At 37.7% G+C, this 20239-nt stretch overlaps 1 protein-coding gene and 1 non-coding gene across 2 annotated transcripts; both read right to left on the bottom strand.

Annotated features, from left to right (window-relative positions):
• Positions 1–5670: 5670 nt before the first annotated feature.
• LOC118799883 (solute carrier family 2, facilitated glucose transporter member 11-like) lies at positions 5671–20225 on the bottom strand. Its single transcript, XM_036559962.1, has 12 exons — positions 20093–20225; positions 16960–17055; positions 15450–15610; positions 15186–15310; positions 14690–14819; positions 12606–12754; positions 11752–11939; positions 10869–10979; positions 9491–9592; positions 7692–7767; positions 7454–7581; positions 5671–6107 (listed from the first exon to the last, which is right to left on the bottom strand). The coding sequence occupies exons 1-12, from the start codon at positions 20189–20191 to the stop codon at positions 5925–5927; spliced, it is 1548 nt and encodes a 515-aa protein (XP_036415855.1). The 5' UTR covers positions 20192–20225; the 3' UTR covers positions 5671–5924.
• Positions 10271–10463, bottom strand: LOC118800076. The gene has a single exon (XR_005006162.1). It is a non-coding gene; the product is annotated as a U2 spliceosomal RNA (small nuclear RNA).
• Positions 20226–20239: the final 14 nt, after the last annotated feature.

Here is a 20239-nt window from a genome sequence, read left to right as displayed (position 1 = left end):
CAGTACATTAGCTTTTTTCAGTTCTTCAGTTTCTGATAAGTGGTCAAATCACAGACTAAATACAGGCCTTTAAGCCTGTTCAATCCAAAGGTGAACATCTCCACCTTCTGGTCAGCCGAAGTATTGCAATAACTGCTCGCATCAAATCTTAATTGAGAGCAAAGATCAGGGCACATATAGGCACATAATATTCATAATAATCATCTAAATAACTATCAGCGTGCCTACTATGTAGGTGCACCAACTAGATGCACCCAGTATACCCAGCACAAATCATGTCCTAATTCAAGCATGTGATGTAGCATCATTCCCAATAACGGAGGCAGAGGCATAGTTAAGAACACTTTATCAGTCATATATATTTCTACTGTTCTAAACTAGGCATCTTTCTTAAAAGTTCCATTATTTGGCTTTTACAATGCTTCATAACAGTCTTATAAATGAAACAAAAAAATCACTTAAGTTTAAAGCCTCATATCAATACAATGTCATTTACCTCATAAAACATCTTATGTTATCCTAATGGCATAAGCTGTTCATAAATACTTTTCGCGTTATAAATTGCTCTATAAATATGTTATTCAATGCTTATACATGTGTCATCAAGGAAAAACATCGCTCATTTGGCATCAGACTTGGCTGAGGTATTGGAACTAAAAAGTAAAAACGAATTGTGAAAAAGCATTTGTGAGCATTTAGGCATGTGTTATGAAATCTCTTTAAAGGTAGCCTTGAAGTGTTTACCAACTGTTTAGTTTTAATGACTATCAATAGTCACTTTTACTATATTATTTAAAATATTGTTAAAACACATTGGCAGGATATGTCCTTGGACCCCTGTAATTACCACTTGCAGCATATGTGTGATTACTGTACTTACAACATATGTAAAACACTAGATTTTAGTTCCAAATTAAGAAATACCATAAGGGTCAACAGATCCATCTTTCTTAAGGCATGTTGATCACTTTTTTAGCCAATCACAGCCATACAGGGTGTGGTCAGCTGTTGACAGACATGCACTTAGAACCAGATAGCAATACTATATTCAAGTCAAATATACCTGTAACCAGACATCCTTGCAGAATTCATCTGGTACCATGACAACTGCAAAACAGACCTGAAATTAAGGCAGGTTTCTGGTTCCACTTTCTGTCCAATATGTTGACTTGAGTGCAAAGGAAGTAGCCATAACTCTCAGTAATGGCACTCCTGATTAATCCTGTAGTTTCTCCTCTTGTGAGATAAGGACGGACGGCTGAGGCTCAGATAAAACAGCCTGTTACTGGAGAGATAATGTCAGTCATAATCAGCCTCGTCTAATAGCACGATGCGTGTATTTAAACTGCAAATGAGGCCGGGCTAAGCAGCGGTGCCTGGCAGCTGTCGATAAGGGGAAAACCCTTCTGAGCAGACATGAAGGGGGTCCCACCGGAGTCCTCAACCTTGAACTATTAGGTGGAAGGAAATTAATGGGTGAACTAAAGTGGCTAAAAGCATTTATTTATTTATTCCAGTTGAGACCTGCCATGTACAAGCATTAAGACTGTTTCTCAACTGTGACACACCTGAATCAAGTCATAAAGGATACTGCATAGTTTTATAGAATACTAATTGTGTTATTTGTTTTTTGGAAATAAGACTTTGAACATGTACCCTTGTGAAAGCGTATTTTTCAAGAGTGAATTCAAAGGAACAATATGTAATACTGACACCAAGCGTTTAAAATGGGCACTGCAGTCCAAATTCCAAATATTGGAGAGGATTGTCTGGCCCCGCCCCCTTCTCCCTAGGCTGGTGTCATTCCATATAAATAAAAATAATGTGTTGCCATGCTGTATTAACATGCAAGAATGAGATCCTAAAGCATGTGAATGAGATAAATAAGTCGTGGCCATGGCTTAATTATTTCATTACCACGCCTTATTAAGTTGTGGCCACACATTATTTTTATTTATATGGGATGCCACCAGTAGGGCTCCGTACATTATTAAACTTTGACAATGGCAAACGACAACGTGTCATAGGCTACACTGTAAGCTGATCAGTTAATGTATATGTTTGCAATGTTTTTATTGTTTGCAAATTATAAACAAGCTCATGTGGATTTTTTATAAATCCATCAATGTTAGCTAGATGCATGGCTGTCTTTTTGGCTATGTACAGTAGCCAAAAGCTAAGCCCATTATCCTGAAAACAAAAGCCCACTGCACTGCAATAAACACTCTGGATAGATAACATACTGCTCAATTTAACAGATATTCATTCAATGTATAAAGTAATCGCATCATAATAACTTAAGTCAATTTAGAGTAAAACTTGCAGTTTCTGATGTATACTTCTGTCAGGCTGGTTGTTGCTGTGGTAGTAAACAGCCATGGCCCGTCCGCTCCTCCAGTGTGACTGAGCAGTCAACTTTAGCATGTGTTAGCATGACGAGGTTAGATAGCACTAGTCGGGATCACTGCACACAGACAGTAGAGTATGAATTTGAGTACCTGAATGTTGAAATTACTTAAAATGCATAATAAATTGGTTAAGGTCAGCTAACATTAGCTGAAGCTCAATATTTACCTGTTCAGGAGAAAATTTGCCAACTTGGCATCCATCTTAAAGTCCTTCTGGGCTCTAAGCTGCCTCTATCTTTCAAATGCATATTCAATAACTACTCACATTTTACTACAACTCTGGTCATGGAGTTTTGTAGAAGGATGTAGGTTCGGTGGAATCTAACATTATCTCTTTTGATGCTGTTCATTTGCTTGCTTCCATGGCTGCAGCGTGCTGTGTTTGCCGGCCAATTTGTTTTATATCTGGCAACCTGGGATGTCAAAGTGGAACTGGGAATTGGGCAGCAGGATCACCCATTCAGCCTACAGCAGTTTAGCAAGGCCCATTTATGCTGAAGTGATGTGGAGTGTTGTTCCTGCAGACAGTCTGCAGCAGTTATTGGAGTGGAAGATGTAAGAAAAATGATTAAATGTTGAGCAAATTGATCACTGCAGCCGCCACATATCTGAAAGGCTGAAGTTTTTTCATTTTAGGATTTCAGTCCGAATGATTTGCTCCGTACCTTTCAGCCCAGACTGCTTTATGAAAGGCACAGTAACAGCAGACTGTTTAATTCTAAGGTGCAAAGAAAGGTTGGAAAATGGTTGTGCAGATATGAACGACTTTTAGATTTGTAAAATCACCTGGACATTAGACATGAACTTCTAGCTGCCCTGTATTATAATGGCAAAATTAAGAGTGATCGACTTCAAGCTTTACAGGATTATAGGGTGTTATGCTCCCTCCTCAATGACAAATGACTGTTGACTGTTTGCAGCTGAAATTGAGAATCATGAATTAAAGTGCACAGATTTTTTCCAATTATGTCTTGAGACAAATTCAACTGAAACACTAAACGCTGACTCCAGTATAGTTCTTGCTGTTCACTTTACTTATTCGTTTAGCTTGTGTGTGCATTTGCCAACCACTTCTGAATTATAAGTAGCATTGTCGTGGTGTTGTTATTGGATTTAATCCAGGGAATCAGAAGTCCTTGGACATTTTGACCCGAGGACCCACCTGAGAGAACTGATAGCAAACTGGCAGAAAATGATTACTACGTTGAGTTTAAGAAATGTCAGCGTAGTTCCTCATTAACAGCTTAAAGAGAGAGGGACTCTGGTCTCAACAGTGGAGAAATATTGGTTTATATTTTGTGAATGCTTTTATACAAATAATAAAATCTACAAAGAACAGTTAAATGCTTAAGTAACAACTTAAGTTGTTAGTCACTAAAAGACAATGGGCCTCGTTAACCAACTTCTTCCTATTTTTTTCTTAAATGTGTTTTTGAGAAAGGTCCTAAGAAAAAGTCTGTTCCCAATGTTTTGCTCTTGAGTGTGTAGGTTCTGTTCTTGCCTAAGAATAAACCCCTAATAAGAAAACACTGGTGAATGTCAGAATCTTTGTGAAAACTGCGTAAGTGGGTTTTAAGGAGAAATTTCTTCTTAAGAACGGCTGGTGAATGAGGCCCATTGATGCTTGTGCTTGATTTAAAACACTGCCACCAGCTCTTCTTCCCTCCTCTTTCCACTTCTTATTTATCCTGTCCATCATGTCAGCTCTGCTGTTTCACATGCTTTAATTGGTCAGAGGTGGGATTATTTATTAGATTTATACTGTAAGACCGACAGAGGTGTCCTGTGTTAGAATATTCATGATGACAGAAAACTTTTCAAAAAAGTATGTGAATTTTAACACATTAAAAACAGAGAAAAAAGAAAGTAGAAAAATAAAGTGACTAGAAAAGAGTGAGAAATGGAGGGAAGAGTTGGTGAAAATATGTTAACACGTCCCGTCAATACAAATTAAAGTGTGGCACTTTAGTGTGAACACTAAATTTGGTCATGACACATAGTTTTAAAATGACTGCAGTAAGTATTACTTGCTCATTTTTTCCACACAAAACTTTTTAAAAATATTTTATTTTCAATAATAAATCACTTAACAAAACAATACAATATTAACAATACAAAACACATTCCACATGAAACTTAACACAGAAAAGCTAATGATTCTATCTGTTCTCTCTCTCCTCCAGTGGCAGCTCTGCACTTCCTGTGTGTGTTCCGAGGAATCCGAATTGGAAGTGGCTCACACACACACACAGGTGTGTCCTTGTGTAAATTAATAGTATATGTTTTTTTTCAATATTGTCCACAGAACTACTGCAGAACCGGGGTGGCTGGTGAGGTGGTAAGTGTCATGGAGGTGGTGGCAGCTGCCACACATTGCCACCCTGTAGATCCACCCCCTGCATGACACAGGGATGACTACTATTTACATCTGCCCTGTTTCATTATGCAGTGCAAAAGTGGAATCATATCAACAGCATCCAGAAACGCCACCAATTTCTCAGGGCTAAAGCTTATCTGAGATGGACTGATGCAATAATGGACAATGTGTTCTTTGGGCCAAAGAGGAAAAGGACCATCCTGACTAAATCCCAACGCCAGCATCTGTCAAGGGACGGGGGTGTATTACTGAGATACGCATTTTGTAGCAACATATAGTGCCATCTAGACGACGTCTTTTTTTTAGGGACGTCCCTGCTTTTCTTAGCAAGACAAAGCCAAGCCACATTCTGCATGTGTTACAACAGCATGGCTTAGTAATAAGAGAGTGCAGGTGCTGGACTGGCCTGTCTGCAGTCCAGTCCTGAATCCCATTAAAAATGTGTGGCGCATTATGTAATGCAATACAGAATATTGGAGACCCTGGACTGTTCACAACTACATCAATTGGTGTCCTCAGTTCCCAAACGATTACTAAATGTAATATAATTTACAACGAGAAACTGTCAAACACTGAAAAAGTCACAAGGCTGAAGTCAGCGTCTCATTCGCCAGCTTCTTGTTCAAATTTTCCCGTTCCACTGTTGAATGAGAAGCAACTTCATCCTTGTAAAAAATCAAACATTGAGAGACATTTTACAAGACACTATTGTACTTTTGTGGAAAGGTTTCCTGCCAGAGATGCGAGAAAAGTGGCTATAGCTGAGCAAAAGCTTAAAGCAGAGCAAAGTAAGTCTGTGTTTTCATTTATTTTATATTTTTAGCCTATACTAGTACATTAGCACATAATGAGACATATTTACAGCCACAATAGTAAAATGGACATAAAATGTTGTGGCTCCCAAGGTGGTTTCATTTTTGTTGAAAGGACAAAATGGTTCTTCTTAACATTTGGGTTGCCGACCTCTGACCTAGATGATTGCATTAAATTAGCAAAAAGAAAAAAAGTCAAGTAAAATCTTTATCTTTGTTATTAGTCAAGTATCATTCACAAGCCTATATCACCAGCTCAGTAGTGAAGCGAAGAGCAAATAAACCTTTTTTTTTTTTACTTCTATCCTGTTTGTATCAGGTTGGTTTTCACAACTTAGTCTCCAAGCACGTGTCATCAGTGGAAGAGCTGCACACTCTGATGTTCCTAAACTCCTCAGAGATTTCCAGAGGAGTTTTGCCCTTCGTTTCTGGTAGGATGAAGAAAACGTAGAGAGATGCGGTAAAACAAACGCCTGAGAAGAGCACAAAGCTGAAGGACTTCAGAGTGACCTGAGGAGCACAAGAGAATGGCATTAAGTTTTCTGTCTGTACAAATGGAAAACAAATACAAGCCTCAAGACTACTCTTCATGTATTTAAAATCCAGTCTAAACGCCATTAAGTACAAATTTCATTTCTCAGGAGATATTTCTGAGGAAGTTTGATATAAAATACTCCACTTGAATAAGGAAAGAAAGAATCAAAAGAAAAAAGAGAAAAAATTACTAAAAGGTGCAGAGGCAGGACAGAAATGGGACTCCTAGCAACCACCTGCAAGGCTCATAGCAGTAGCAGCTAATGCTTTCTGACACAGCTGTTAAGTGGATATTATTTTATATAACTAGATAATAGTATTATAAACAAGATGCCAAAAGATATTTCAGATGTATTAGATAAGAAATATGAAATGATAATGTAGTGTAATATAAGCTGTCTGCCTCACCATTTGACCAGAATAGATTAGAATAAAATAATCTTATTGAATAAAATCAATTTTAATTTTATTTATATGCAATAAAATGAGTTTTATTTTATTGAAAATCTTCATTCCGTACTTTTGAATTTTGATTTTTTGATTTTTCTTGCAAATCCTTTAAAATAAGGTTGACAACAACGTCACCAACATTGTTGAATGTGTTTGAGATTGCTGGATTGTAAAAGGCAGAAAATGCAACTAACTTCTAAGACTGAACTTTGTTAGTGTGGAAAAATATCCCTGCAGATTTTTAAAAAACTGAAAGCGAGTCTCCTGAAAAGAATGGAAGCTCTAATAAAGGCAAAGAGTGGAAATATTAAGTACTGAAAAAATATATTTTGTTTTTGAGGCTTCTGTGTAAATTTCTATGAAATATATTTTTTTTTTCTGACGCTGAAAAATGAACAACTCATACTTAAAGACCATTTCTCCATTTTGACAGGAGCTGTGGGGGTCTTAAGCACTGGTGAAAGGGGTAAAGAGGAGGCTAACACATCATGCAGAGAAACGAATGGACCACAATCTGTAATCGTAGAACTACAAAGTGCACCTATATGGTAAGTGGACCTGAATAAGTGGTCACTGGCTGTAGATACAAGCTAGGTTTACCTAAAACACACTGAACGAATAAATGGCTTCATCTAAGTAGTAGAACTAACTCTAGAATGGCCTGATTTGACAGTAACGTGCTGTCGTTGGTCAAGCAGGAGTTAAACAACTCTGGTGATGCTACTGTGACAAAGGTTAACTGTGAAATGATATTAAAATCAGTGTAAATCATTAAATAGCTGTGTCTTTTGTTTGGGTACCCGGTGACCCGGTTATTATGACCATTAGTTAGCAATAGTGGACTATTGTGGTTATGCAACAAGCAAACTTACTAGAAGGAAAGGGAAGATGAACCCTAACACAGTGAAGCCGCCCCATAGTAGAATTCCAATGAACACAAACGCTGCAGAGCGATACGACTGGACAAATATCTCGTGACTGAGCGGTGGAAAGACCCCAGCTGTCAATCAAAAACAAAGAGTTTTTTCAAATGAATTAATTGTATTAATGACTTAAGTATCACCATTTCATAAGCACTGTGGAAGTCTATGTATGCGAGTGACTGTTTACCTGGACCTGCTCCGTAGAAGATGACAAAGAGGAATACGAGGGCGACGGTGCTGTACGGAATCCAGAAAGAGTAATCCTAATAAAATGAGGGAATAAAGGGGTTTAGGTGAAATCCCATTCCTTTTTTATGGCACTATAAAGATTAAGCTAGACATACTTAAAGGGGAACTCCACTGACTTTTCACAGTTTCTACACAATTCAACGGCTGAGATGTAAACAAAGTCATTCAGAGTGGTTTGATGTGAAATGGTTTATTTTAGAGAAACCTGCCAACTCAGATTTCCTTACAGTGGTGGTGATAGGAACCAGGGGTTGTGATATCCACAGTGCAAATATAGTCATTTTATTTACTATCCAAAAACACCAGTGAACCTACATGTCTTTTGAGCTTTTATATGTGATATTGTTGATAGTAAAATAGTGGAAAATCTGAAATAAGTTTTCTGTGGGGACTATTTTGCCTATTTTGCCAACATACATATTTCTGCATGTACTTCTGCTTCATGAACGGCTTTTAAAAATACATTTTAGGCCAAATATCTCATCTCATACTCATCCTACAACGTCTCAGGCCTCAGCCAGTTTATTTGTGATAATGATCATGTATTATACTTTCTGTGAGGGAGCTTTTAGAGGCATTGATCTCTTCAGACATCTGGTTCCTATCACCACCACTGTAAAGAAATCTGAGCCCGTAGGTTTCTCTACAATACTGTATTTCATGCCAAACCATTCTGAATTATTTTATTTACATTTCAACCACTTATTTACTCAAAATTGTTGAACATTTGCTGAAATTCCTCTTTCATGTATGAAGAGGGACAGTTGTTTTGGAAACACATTGAAGGAAAGGTTCTCTTTTCCATAATAAGTTTATGTTTTCATGTTTTACAAGTTATATTTTGCCTTCACACAAGTCAATAATCAGTCAGTAAGCTACATTTTAAACTCTCATTAGGTTTTCTTTGTGTACTTTTTTCCACCAAAGTGGAAGTTCCACCAATTTTTATATATTTCTGCATTCAGTCAGGGATGCTTAAATAAAAGTTGGAAGTCATTCAGAGTGGTTTGGTATGAAATGCTCCATTCTAGAGAAATTACACTCAGAATTGTTCACAGTGGTGAACGTCTGAAGAGGTTAATGCCTCTAAAATCATTTCAACAAAATTCACAGAAAGTTATTACATTAAATGGTTATGAATCTGCTGCCTGATGCCTGAAACATTGTTTTACGATCAAGCGTTTTGGCCTAAACTTCATGTTTTTAATTCCATTCATGACAGAGAGGTACAGGCAAAGCATTGCAAGGCAAAACAGTAACTTATTAGAAACAGAAAACTTATCAAGATTACATATGAAAACTCAGCAGACATGTAGGATCACTGCTCATTTGGACAGGAAATGCAATGCATACATTTGCATTGAAAAATCACTGTAAAGTATTGTAAATCACTGTAAAGTAAATTTGAGTCAGTAGGTTTCTCTAAAGCATTTCCTCTGACCTCCTAAACTGCAGGCTTATTCTTCAGTAATCAATCTTAAGACTTACTATTCAGGAGCTACAAATTATTCGGTTACTACTAACAACCTAATATGCAAGTCACGTAGTTATGAGAGTGAGAAACTGAAGTTTGGACCCACAGTTTAGACTAAATTTATTCTACCTGTATCAGTCTTGTGGATCACTTTACTTTGTGTTTTGAAATGTGGCCAAGAGTTTTGTGTATAAGTCCATATCTTCTTATCTAATGGCAGATCTAAAGCATATAAATGTAGTTGTTTGGTGAAAGTCAGTCACCTTTAGTTCCAGAGTGAGGGTCATCAGTGCCATAATGACTGCCATGACACCATAACCGACCCAAAGCAGCACTCTCCTGCCCACACGGTCAATCAGCAGACCCTGTGTGCACACACATAGTAATATGTCACATTAATACACATGCAGAGACCTTTGCATTTTTCATTTAAAGGATTAGTTTGCTGAAAAATCAAATGTACACAAATGTCCTGTTAACCCAATTTTGATCAAACCGCCAAGGCATGTGTCCAAAGTTTTTTTCTTTAGTTTTGTACTGGAGCTATTATGCTAACAAGTAGTGAAAGCTTAGGCCTCATCTGTTAGTATGGTATGTGAGAATATCATTAAATGATGAAATCTAACTCTCTCACACTGACCCTCATAGACATTACATGCAGACTCACATACATATATATATATACACACACGTTAGCAGCCACCTAGGATACCATAGCAACGGGCTAGCGACACCTTAGCAATCACCTGGGATACCATAGCAATGGCTTATGAAATGAATGAAATGAACCTTTTAGCCAACTGTGTCTGAACACATCGGAATTAGACCTCCGCATTTAACCCATCCATGCAGTGAAACACCACACACACACTAGGGGGCAGTGAGCACACTTGCCCAGTGCGGTAGGCAGCCCTATCCACAGCGCCCAGGGAGCAGTTGGGGGTTAGGTGCCTTGCTCAAGGGCACTTCAGTCACATACTGTCAGCCGAGGGGATCGAACCAGCGACTTTCCGGTCACAAGGCTGGTTCCCTAACCTCCAGCCCACAACTGCCCCATGTTCCCGGAGGTACTGCAATACCAGATCGATGCGTGGAGCGGACAGAGCAAGCTCCTCTTCCATCTCCCTGTTCTAAAAATCAATTTAATATGTAGTCCTCATATAGAGGACGTATCAGATATTAAACTGATAAGAACAGATACTACACATGATCTTAGCCAAAAGGCCGAGAAGCGATGAATAGCTTGATTTTTCACCAAGCTATAAACCACCAGGAATACCCAGGGTAACACGTCCCCCCTGGCCGCTGGCTCCCTCTGCCTCTGTGCAAACTGCATGCCTAAATCATCACACAGCTACCTGTGTTGAGTAACCTCAAATAGATGTGCTTATGTGGTTTCTAACATTGTGTGGCACACATTATCTATAAAAATGAACATAAACTATAGCTAAAATCAGTGCAAAGCTAAAGAAGTTTTAGCTAAAGAAACTTTCACAAACATTTTAGCTGACAAGCAACATTTGAGGTTAAGAGGACAATTGATTTTGATTTTTCACCAAACTATTCATTTTATTCTGTTATCAGTCTTTAGAGGGGTCAACAATGCTGGATGGTTACATTCTGATGTATTAGAGAACTCACACATGTGATGTTGGTGAGGACTTCAGACAGCCCCACCCCCATGGTGACATAACGAATCTTGTCCACAGGAATTCCAGCCTCCTCAAAGATGCTGAAAGAATATAGGCTGAACTGTGGAAACAGAGCGAGAAGGGTGAGAAAGCTTCATACTACAATATGAGTTTAGAACCACAGCACAAGAAGATCATGTGAGGCCATTAGGGATCACTGAATGAATGGTCAAACAAGGTAAAGAGGGCGCTTCAAGTTTGAAGATGCTTTTCAAATATCTCCTGTCGAATGAACGCACACAAAGTATACCAACAGGAGGTCATGTAGTAACATGCAAGCTTTTCTAACACATACAATATACACTGTTGTTTGACAATCTAGAATCTGAAGTCTTTCATTTTTAAGCAAACTTGCTTCCTTAATTTTACTACTCTACATCTTTTTTGTACCATTTTCACAAGCTAGAACCATGAAACTAGTGTGTCACAGTGCTTTGGGGACTGATCCCATGCCCCCTTTTAATGCAGCATTTGCTCAAACATAAAACCCATAGGACATGAACAGGAGAATGTTGAGAAAATGAAAATCTAACTGCCACAAATAATCAGATCTTCACAGACAGTACATGTACATAAATACTAGCACATGAATATATACACATATTAACAGTTACCTAGGATGCCATAACAACGGCCCAGCAACACATTAGCAACCACCTGGGATAACACGGCAATGGCCCAGCAACATATTAGCAGCCACCTGGGATAACATGGCAATGGCCCAGCAATGGGATTTTATTGATCGTGGGAGTTGGCATCAATGATATTTAAATTATATTTTTTGCCAGATTATTATTTTAAATAATACTGGAGTTATGTTAAAGGTTACTTACCGCTGAGATGCCACAGAACTGAATAGCTTCTTGGATGATGAACATTGAGAGAAGTTGCCAGCGTACTTTTCGGTCCCTCAGCAGCTCCAGCAGAGTCTTACTGCGCTCTCCTCTCAGAGCCGCCTGCTCTAGCAGCATCTCCTCAATCTCCAGCTTATAGTCCCCCGGACCCCACAGACACTGCAGCGCTGAACACACAAAGGGGAGGATTTGCTAACGTGACAAAAATGAATTGCGTTTTCAAAAATTGCAGCTGTATCCTGTGGTAAAAATGTTCCAGACGTGATACATTTTTCTGTATGGACATTTTTTTTTTTCAAATGTCACCAGATCCTCTGAATTACTAAGTTGTATATGTTGTTTTTAATGCTGATAATGGTACAGTGGCAAGCCTGAAAAACAAGCTTTCTCTGGGGACTTTTTTGCCTCACAGTGTCCTGCACGTACCTCTCCACCATAAAAGGATTTAAACATTTTTCAGCCTAAACTTTTTCGTGAAACTATCATAAGTCAATGTCTCAGGAATCAGGCAGTGCATTCAAAATCATTTAATGTAGTAACTTTCTGTGAGGGAGCTTTTAGAGGCAGCAAACTCTTCAGACGTCTGGTTCCTATCAAAACCACTATAAAGAATTCTGTCTCAGTTAATTTCTCTAGAATGGACCATTTCACACCAAACCACTCTGAATGATTTTGTTTACATCTTAACCATTTAATTATGCAGAAATCTTGAAAATAAGTGGAATTGACCCTTAGTTCAGAATATTGTGATGTATAGCACAGGTGGATATGTTTACTTTTATAGAATATTTTATATTTAAGTAAATACTGGACAGATTTAAGTAAATACGCACCTTTTTTACACTCCTCAGTGTTTCCCTTCTCTATCAGTAAGTATCTTGGTGCTTCAGGGAAGAAAGGCAGTGTTACCATCTGAATTATGGAAAAAAATGCTGGGATGCCGAGCAGGATATTCCACAAGTCCTCCCGACCCAGGATCTCACTGTGAGAGCAGAGAGGTGTACGAATAGTGAGGTGCTTAAAGGAAACAATACTAGGGCAGGAGGGTCCAGTCCTCTTCTTAAACATCTATCACACTGGCTTTAAAGTGCTTGTCTGGTCAACAAACATATGTGATTTTTCTCTTAATGCAAATGCAGTTGCTCAGTTAAAACGTCTGAAATTTGAGCTGGAGCTGCGCGCACATGGACATATTTTCAGTAAACATCTGCCCTTTACACTGTGTGAAAATTTCATGATGAATGGACCAACAGAAATGATCCAGAACTACTTGGAATAAAATCTTGGATAACACTTTCTATGAATGTCACATTTGTAAGCATCTATAAACACATTTATAACATGTTCTAATGTATTCATAAGACATTATAAACATGGTTATAAATATTTTTTAAAAAGAATTACACTGAATTACACTTTATAGCCATGTTTATTATGCATTATTAATTGTTAATATAATGCATTATAAATAGTGTTAATAACATGTTATACTGTCAGTGCCAAGGAAGTCAGTCCCAGCTTGGAGAGTGTAAAGTAAAGACAAATACCAAGCTAACGGTGGTGTACATTACCTTTCCCACATTGGGTAAAACACTGATGGCAGCTCTAGTTTAAACTCTGACATTTGAAGCCTGTAATGTGCTTTACTGTGTATGTTTTAGTGTTTCAGTAAAGCCTTCAGTAAACACTTCAAATTGAAGCCTCACTCTTAACACTGGAGGAGGCTTTAGCACAGTATGCTTCACTTTACTTAGAGCGGACAAAAACAACTTATGAGCTCTTATAATTTGTTATGATCAGTATTTATAATGTATTATGTTAACAATTCATAATGCATAATAAACATGGCTATAAAGCGTAATGCATTTTTATAAATATTTATAGCCATGTTTATAATGCCTAATGAATGCATTATAACATGTTATGAATGTGTTTATAGATGCTTAGGTGACATTCATAGAAAGTGTTTCCAAATCTTGTTACATTAACTTACACTGAATGTTCAATAACACTTTATCTGATGGCTGAATTACACATGGTTAAGCAATGAATAACATATAAGTAACTTGAGTATTTATGATCAGCTTCTGTCAGTATTCAAAATGATATTTTATGGAATAAATTATGTTGTATTGACAATTTAAACTAAAGCAACAGACAGACATTTACTCCGTTTATAACACTGCTATGAAGCTCTATTTCTATGTAAATGTATCAATCAAGCTGAGACCCAGTTAAGAACACCAAATACTTGTGTTACAAGATGTTTGTGAGCCATCAAAGAATTATGTACCCTAATGTACTATAATTAATTATAGTACATTATAAGTCATTGTTAGGGTTTATAAGTATGCTAAGAAAGCATTGTTAGCAAGTTACAGACAGTTATAAACACTGTTATTACACTATTATACTATTTAACACTTTCTTTTAAGCCCGTATTCATAAATAGTTATAAATGTGCTTGTAACTCTTTGGAACTTGGCAACAATGCTATAAACTCGAATAATGCCTCATAAGGCTGTAATAATGTAATGTGTGTGTATATATATATATAAGCTTCTTAACTAGGTCTCTGCCTAAGTTCTTCATAACAATCATACAAATGGCACAAAGGTCGACCACATTAGTTTAAGGGCTCTTATGTCAATACGGTGTATAGTGGTATGTCCAAATGAGATGCGGCCGGTTTAGCAAGGGGAATATTTTGAGTTTTTTTTCACTGCTGACAGTGTCATCCCCTTCCTTCCCCTCCCCTCAAATTCCGTGATTTGAGGGGGCACGTCATATGAGTTATATTAGAGCTGGAATTAAACTCTGCGTGAAGGTAAATCTCCAAGAATGTCTAGAAGTTAGACGCCCACACATTGCAGAGTCCAGAAAATGTTCATGTTCCATAACAAAACTTAGGCCTCACCTTAGTCCCAAGAACTGCCCGAACAGCTTGCCACTAGATAAGAAGAGAGCGACCGTAAGCGTGACCATTCCTCGTATTTTCTTGGGTGAGCTGTCTCCGAGGTAGAGTCCATGGATGTTCGCACCTAACCCTTCACAATCAGCAATAAATAAAATTAGAAACTTCCTTTAGAAAGAACTGCAGACTAACAGGTCCTACTAAACCAGCAGAGATGACACAGAATACAGTCTAAATCTTAGATACAGAACCAGTGAAAAGTTGCTGAACTAGAACTACAGCACAGTCACTGTAAAATTACGGTAATCTGCTGAAAGGCCTGCTGCCAGTACATTACTGTAATTTTACAGGAGAGATTCTACAGTGCTGAGTAGATGTGTCTAAACTTTTGACCAGTGGGACTGTATGTGATGAATGGACAATGTTACCACATACTGTCCGATTAGAAATGTCTCTAAATCTGGTGTTGTAGTGTAGGTATCAGGTGAGATAGGCTTACCTGAGGTGAAACCAAACAGCAAGCGAGAGAGTATAATCATCTCAAACGAGTTTGCGAATCTGCTTGTGATCATGGTGCCTAAAGCAACGATGTTGATTGCATTGTTCCAGATCATAGCTCTCTTTCTGTGAAGGAGACAGAAATGACACAGTGAACATTTCGCTTTTTTGGGTTATACAAATTTAGTAGGCTCAGTGTTTATCCTTGCTATCAAACCTTTTCTTAAACTGGGCCTGTTTGAGACAACTAAAGGGAAACTCTCACCTCCCAAAGTGGTTGGTGATCCAGCGGACACTGATGGATCCAAACAGACCACCAAAAGCATAGCTGGACGCTATAGTGGACCATATGAGTGTGACTGTGTTTTCTCCTGGAGCTTCTCCATAGCGCTCAGTCCAACTGCTGTTAATAAAGCTCTTAATGAACTGTGGATGGACACAGCAGGAGGAAAGAAGACAATCATGATCTTCTGGTTTATAATACTGACAATACTGCACTCATATACATAACGGACATCAAATACAGAGAACCCCAGGCTCTGGGACAACTGAATGAACCTTAAAAACACTAAATCTAAGTGTGTGCTAAGCTATATCTGCTTTATTAGGCATATTTGTAAAGAATTTCAAGGTAAAAGTCTTGATATAGGATCTCTGCCCTTGTATAATGTATTTCATATACAAACCCATGTATTTCATATACAAAAGTATGTAAACTGCAGATAAAAACAGAAAGCAGTGATTTATAAATCTACTTTGACCTGTATTAGAATGAAAACAGTAGTGAAGATATGTAATGTTTTACCTTATAACGCCATCACTGATCATTGATAATTCTCATTATTTGTATTACAGACTATTTAAAGTTCACTTTTGTTTATATGAAGTCCACTCAAAGCGCCCATAGTTGTAGACACCCTCATATAGAAGTATCCTACTCAGAACCACTTACCTTTTCTTTAAAGTGTGTAATGGTGGTAGAGTATACGGCTACGTTCACATTACCAGGTTGAAGTGGCACAAATCCGATTTTTTGCCCTAATGAGACTCAGATCTGATATTTCATGCTGTGTGAACATGCAAATCTGATCTTTTCAAATCCGACCTGAGGCGCTTTCATATATGGTCCTAGATCAGAAACGTATCTGATTCGTGGCGATGCGACCTTAATGTGACGCTCGGATCGGAATTGATGTGCCATCATTTACCATGGCAGCAGCGCTGAACAGAAGTTAAAGCCTGTAAACAGTGGAAAAGCAACACATCTCACCTTTTTCACCTTCATCTTGCTCTAATAATGAACAGCTGAGAGCTGATCATGGTTAATTATCTTCTCAGCGAAGCTCGTTCTGACCGTTAGTCTGTTTGCTGATGATACATGTGATTCATTCACGTGACATTACTGAGTAGGATGTGTGCATTTGGGTAATTTCAGGATGCTGGTTCGTTCACATTAATGACAGATTTGAATCACTTACCTAAACGAGTGGGAATCATCCTGACAGAGAGATCGGATTTGAAAAATCGGATTTAAGCAATGAGGCTTGTAATGTGAACGCAGCCTATATGTTCACATTACAAGCCTCATTGCTCAAATCCATATCCGATCAAGGACCACATATGAAAGTGGCTCAGGCCAGATTTGAAAAGGTCAGATTTGTGTGTCCACACAGCCCTGAAAACATCAGATCTGATTCACATTATGGCAAAAAATAGGATTTGTGCCACTTCAACCTGGTAATGTGAACGTAGGACATATTGAGTAATAAACTCACCGGAGTTGGGGAGCTGATGAGCGTAAGGTTGCATCCAATCTGGAAAGATCCTCCCAGGCTAAGAACTATGATGAAGAGCAGAGCCTTCCCACGAACCTGAAACAACAGAAGAGACATTTATTGATTCTAATCGGTCACTCAGGATGATTAATGACACCCATTTATCAAATATATTTAAAATTCATACTGCAGGAGCTACTCTAAACCCAATTCCAACACAGGAACAAGGATAAAATTATAGTGGAAACTGTAACAGCACAACAGTATTTTAAACTAAAGCATTACATTAATTATTTGCATTATTTTAAAATTTACTGTTGCCTCATAGCAAGAGGGGCCTGGGTTCGATTCCCCGGCCGGGCGACCAGGGTTCTTTCTGTGTGGAGTTTGCATGTTCTCCCCATGTCTGCATGGGTTTCCTCTCACAGTCCAAATATATGCAGTCAGGCCAATTTGAGATACTAAATTGCTCCTTGGTGTGAGTGTGCATGTGTGTGCCCTGTGATGGTCTGGTGACCTGTTTAGGGTGTTTTCTGCCTTCTGCCCAGTGAGCACTGGGATAGGCTCCAGCACCCCCACCACCCAGGGTGATAAGGTGCTTAGAAAGTGTGTGTGCGGAGGCAGATTATTCTCCGTAATCATTTGTTTAAGAATGTATTTTTTACAATTAGGAATAATAGTTCCTTGGCTTTTGTGTCTCCATGAGGCCTCTGACATGTTCCTTGAGAAGGGCACTGTGACATGAGATAAGGACTTGTTTGCCTCAGAAATATTAAGTACAGTTACTTCACAGGTTCAAACTTATATAACTTTGTATTTAAGTTATAGTTACTAGTTCATTTTCAGTGATCCAAACTTCTTCAGCAAGTAAGGTTAACTTAAACAGCCCAATAAATAAAAGGTTCCCATCGAGCTGGCAGTACTTTCCTTTTTCAAGCCATTCTGTTAGCATTCTTAGTGATTAAGCTAGCTGCTAAACCTGAACACAAAACACCATCATGGTGAGAATAACACAAACATGTAAAATGCATTCAAACTTCATATTTAACACGAGAGTACGCTATTAGACAAAAATCACTTTTTCCAAAGAAAATTATATTTATGAATTAGAAAAATAAGACTTAACCAACAAAACAGCTAAGAATCCTGGGAAGATTTTTGGCCACAAGGCTCTTCAGTCTGTAAGACTTATCCAACTGAACTGGTCAACTAGATTTACCTCAGTACATAAGGATTTATACAATAAATAGTATGTGTTACTAGATTTGTGTTAGAAATATTTTACTAATAGTCGTAAAGTAGTAAAGTTAACCAAAAAAAGTTATTATATTTTGCAGTTTGTGGTACAAGATTTGGAACTGAATATTTCCATCACCGTATAACTGGGTGAAAGGTGACCGTTTGGGACCCTTCAAGGCCTTTGTCCTGACTGAGAGCGACTCTAGCTGACGTCATTAAGAGGGACACTACCTTTGTTGACCGGATCTCACCAATGACACTGTGTTCAGTTTCTAAACCAGTCCATGTCTGCATTACAGTAATTTTGATTTGTAATGATGAATCAGCAGTTGTGTATGTAGACTGTCTAATTTACATATAATTTGCATAAAGGTACAACTGCTTTGACCTTTGACATGGAAAAGACACTTGCAAGTGCTCTCACCCCCACCACACACTCTCTCTCTCTCTCTCTCTCCCTCTCTCTCAGAGTTTTAGCCTGCTGATTTTCTTTGTGTTGTCTTAGTCAAGCCTTTGAGTGTGAGGTTATATGTGTTGATGTGAAGGTAATAATCTGTTAATGTTATTTTTCTCTATTTATATCCATTCTTTTCATTCTGTTTCCTTTTTTGTGTTTCTGTAATCCTGAAAAACATTTTTAGAACTAGAATTTAAAATCTGTTTTACTTTTGAAATTCAATATGTGGTCTTTAGTTCTTAGTTTTGGGCATGTATCACATCACAGAAATTATGAAAGGGTGTTTTTCATACATTTTAAAATTTGTATCTTTATGTTGTGGTAAATTACACAAAAATAAGTGTTTAGGCACTTTGGTTTTTGTTAATTAATATGCTTTCAGTGCATGTATCCACTTCAAATAATGTGTTTTGACTTTCTGCTTATAAATATGACCAAAAAAGTATGTATTTATAAGCATATTCTTCAGCATATGTTTAATGAAATTGATAGGGAAGAGTATCCAGACACCAAAAATGAATAACAATAATATTTTTGTTATAAAGCCATTGTTGACAATTTGGCAAAAATTGAAAATCACAGTTTCAGAAAATGGTTAATGGGGTTCCACAGGGCTCTATCCTTGGGCCCGTGCTTTTTACTTTATGTATAAAGTTGTAAAACACACTGAAGATCGTAGAATTCATTTTTATGTAGATGATATAATCATTTATTCTTGTGCTTCACCTGTAACACCAGCTAAGCAATTTTTATTTTCAGAAAGATTTTTAACTTTTTACATAGCCTGAAACAGCAGTTTTATTGGTTAACTCTCATTTTTAAATTTATAAATATAATTCTCTTTGCAAAATGTTATCCTTGTCTAATAGCATACTCTCAAGTTAAATATGAAGTTTGGATGCATTTTACATGTTTTTGTTATTCTCACCATGTTGATGTTTTGTGTTCAGGTTTAGCAGTTAGTCTATTATTCTGAATGCTAACAGAATGGCAAATATGCATTAAGCTCTTAGTAGCCCTCAGAAATGAGCGATTCTAGTCTTTTCCTGGTTACAGTATAAAGCAGTCCATTCAATATAATGGAGTTGTTTTAATTGATGGCTGCACTTTACACAAAGAAGAACATTTGATTCAAGTTAACCTGACTAAATGAAAAGTAAGCAGAACTAATTTAAGTTTACAGTTCAGGCTGCCACCATGTCTAGTAGGATAGATTGGAGATGGGCATAAACAAGTCCTTATCTCATGTCACAGTGTCCTTCTCAAGGAACATGTTAGAGACCTTAAAGAGATACAAAAGCCAAATAACTATTATTCCTAATTGTAAGAAATACATTCTTAAACAAAATATTCTACATTAAGATTCAAGATATTCTACATCTTCACCCCTTACTGGAAATCTTCAAATCTTTCAGTAATGCAATAAAGTTGGCCTACCAGTTGCTTTAACACGCTGTCCATGTCCGTCCACTCGGAGGTCTGTGTAGGAGTGATGACTCTGGTTGACCGAGGACATTTAAAGACCCCGTGAGGCATCTGGAGTAATAAGATTAATTTTTTACACAGGTTTAAAATGTCATGATT

Source organism: Colossoma macropomum, unplaced genomic scaffold, assembly GCF_904425465.1.
Source record: "Colossoma macropomum unplaced genomic scaffold, Colossoma_macropomum, whole genome shotgun sequence".
NCBI classification, from domain to species: domain Eukaryota; kingdom Metazoa; phylum Chordata; class Actinopteri; order Characiformes; family Serrasalmidae; genus Colossoma; species Colossoma macropomum.
The sequence above is the reverse complement of the archived record's forward strand: the minus strand, read 5'-3'. Positions and strand labels throughout refer to the sequence as shown.

Bases quoted from the DNA above. Each gene is read 5' to 3' on its own strand.
- LOC118799883 (XM_036559962.1), bottom strand. From the start codon at position 20,191: ATGCCTCACGGGGTCTTTAAATGTCCTCGGTCAACCAGAGTCATCACT. The intron at 15,611-16,959 runs GTGAGTTTATTA...GTCCATCCACAG, and splicing joins TCATCAGCTCCCCAACTCCG to TTCATTAAGAGCTTTATTAA. The intron at 10,980-11,751 runs GTAAGTAACCTT...CTGTTTCCACAG, and splicing joins AGTTCTGTGGCATCTCAGCG to TTCAGCCTATATTCTTTCAG.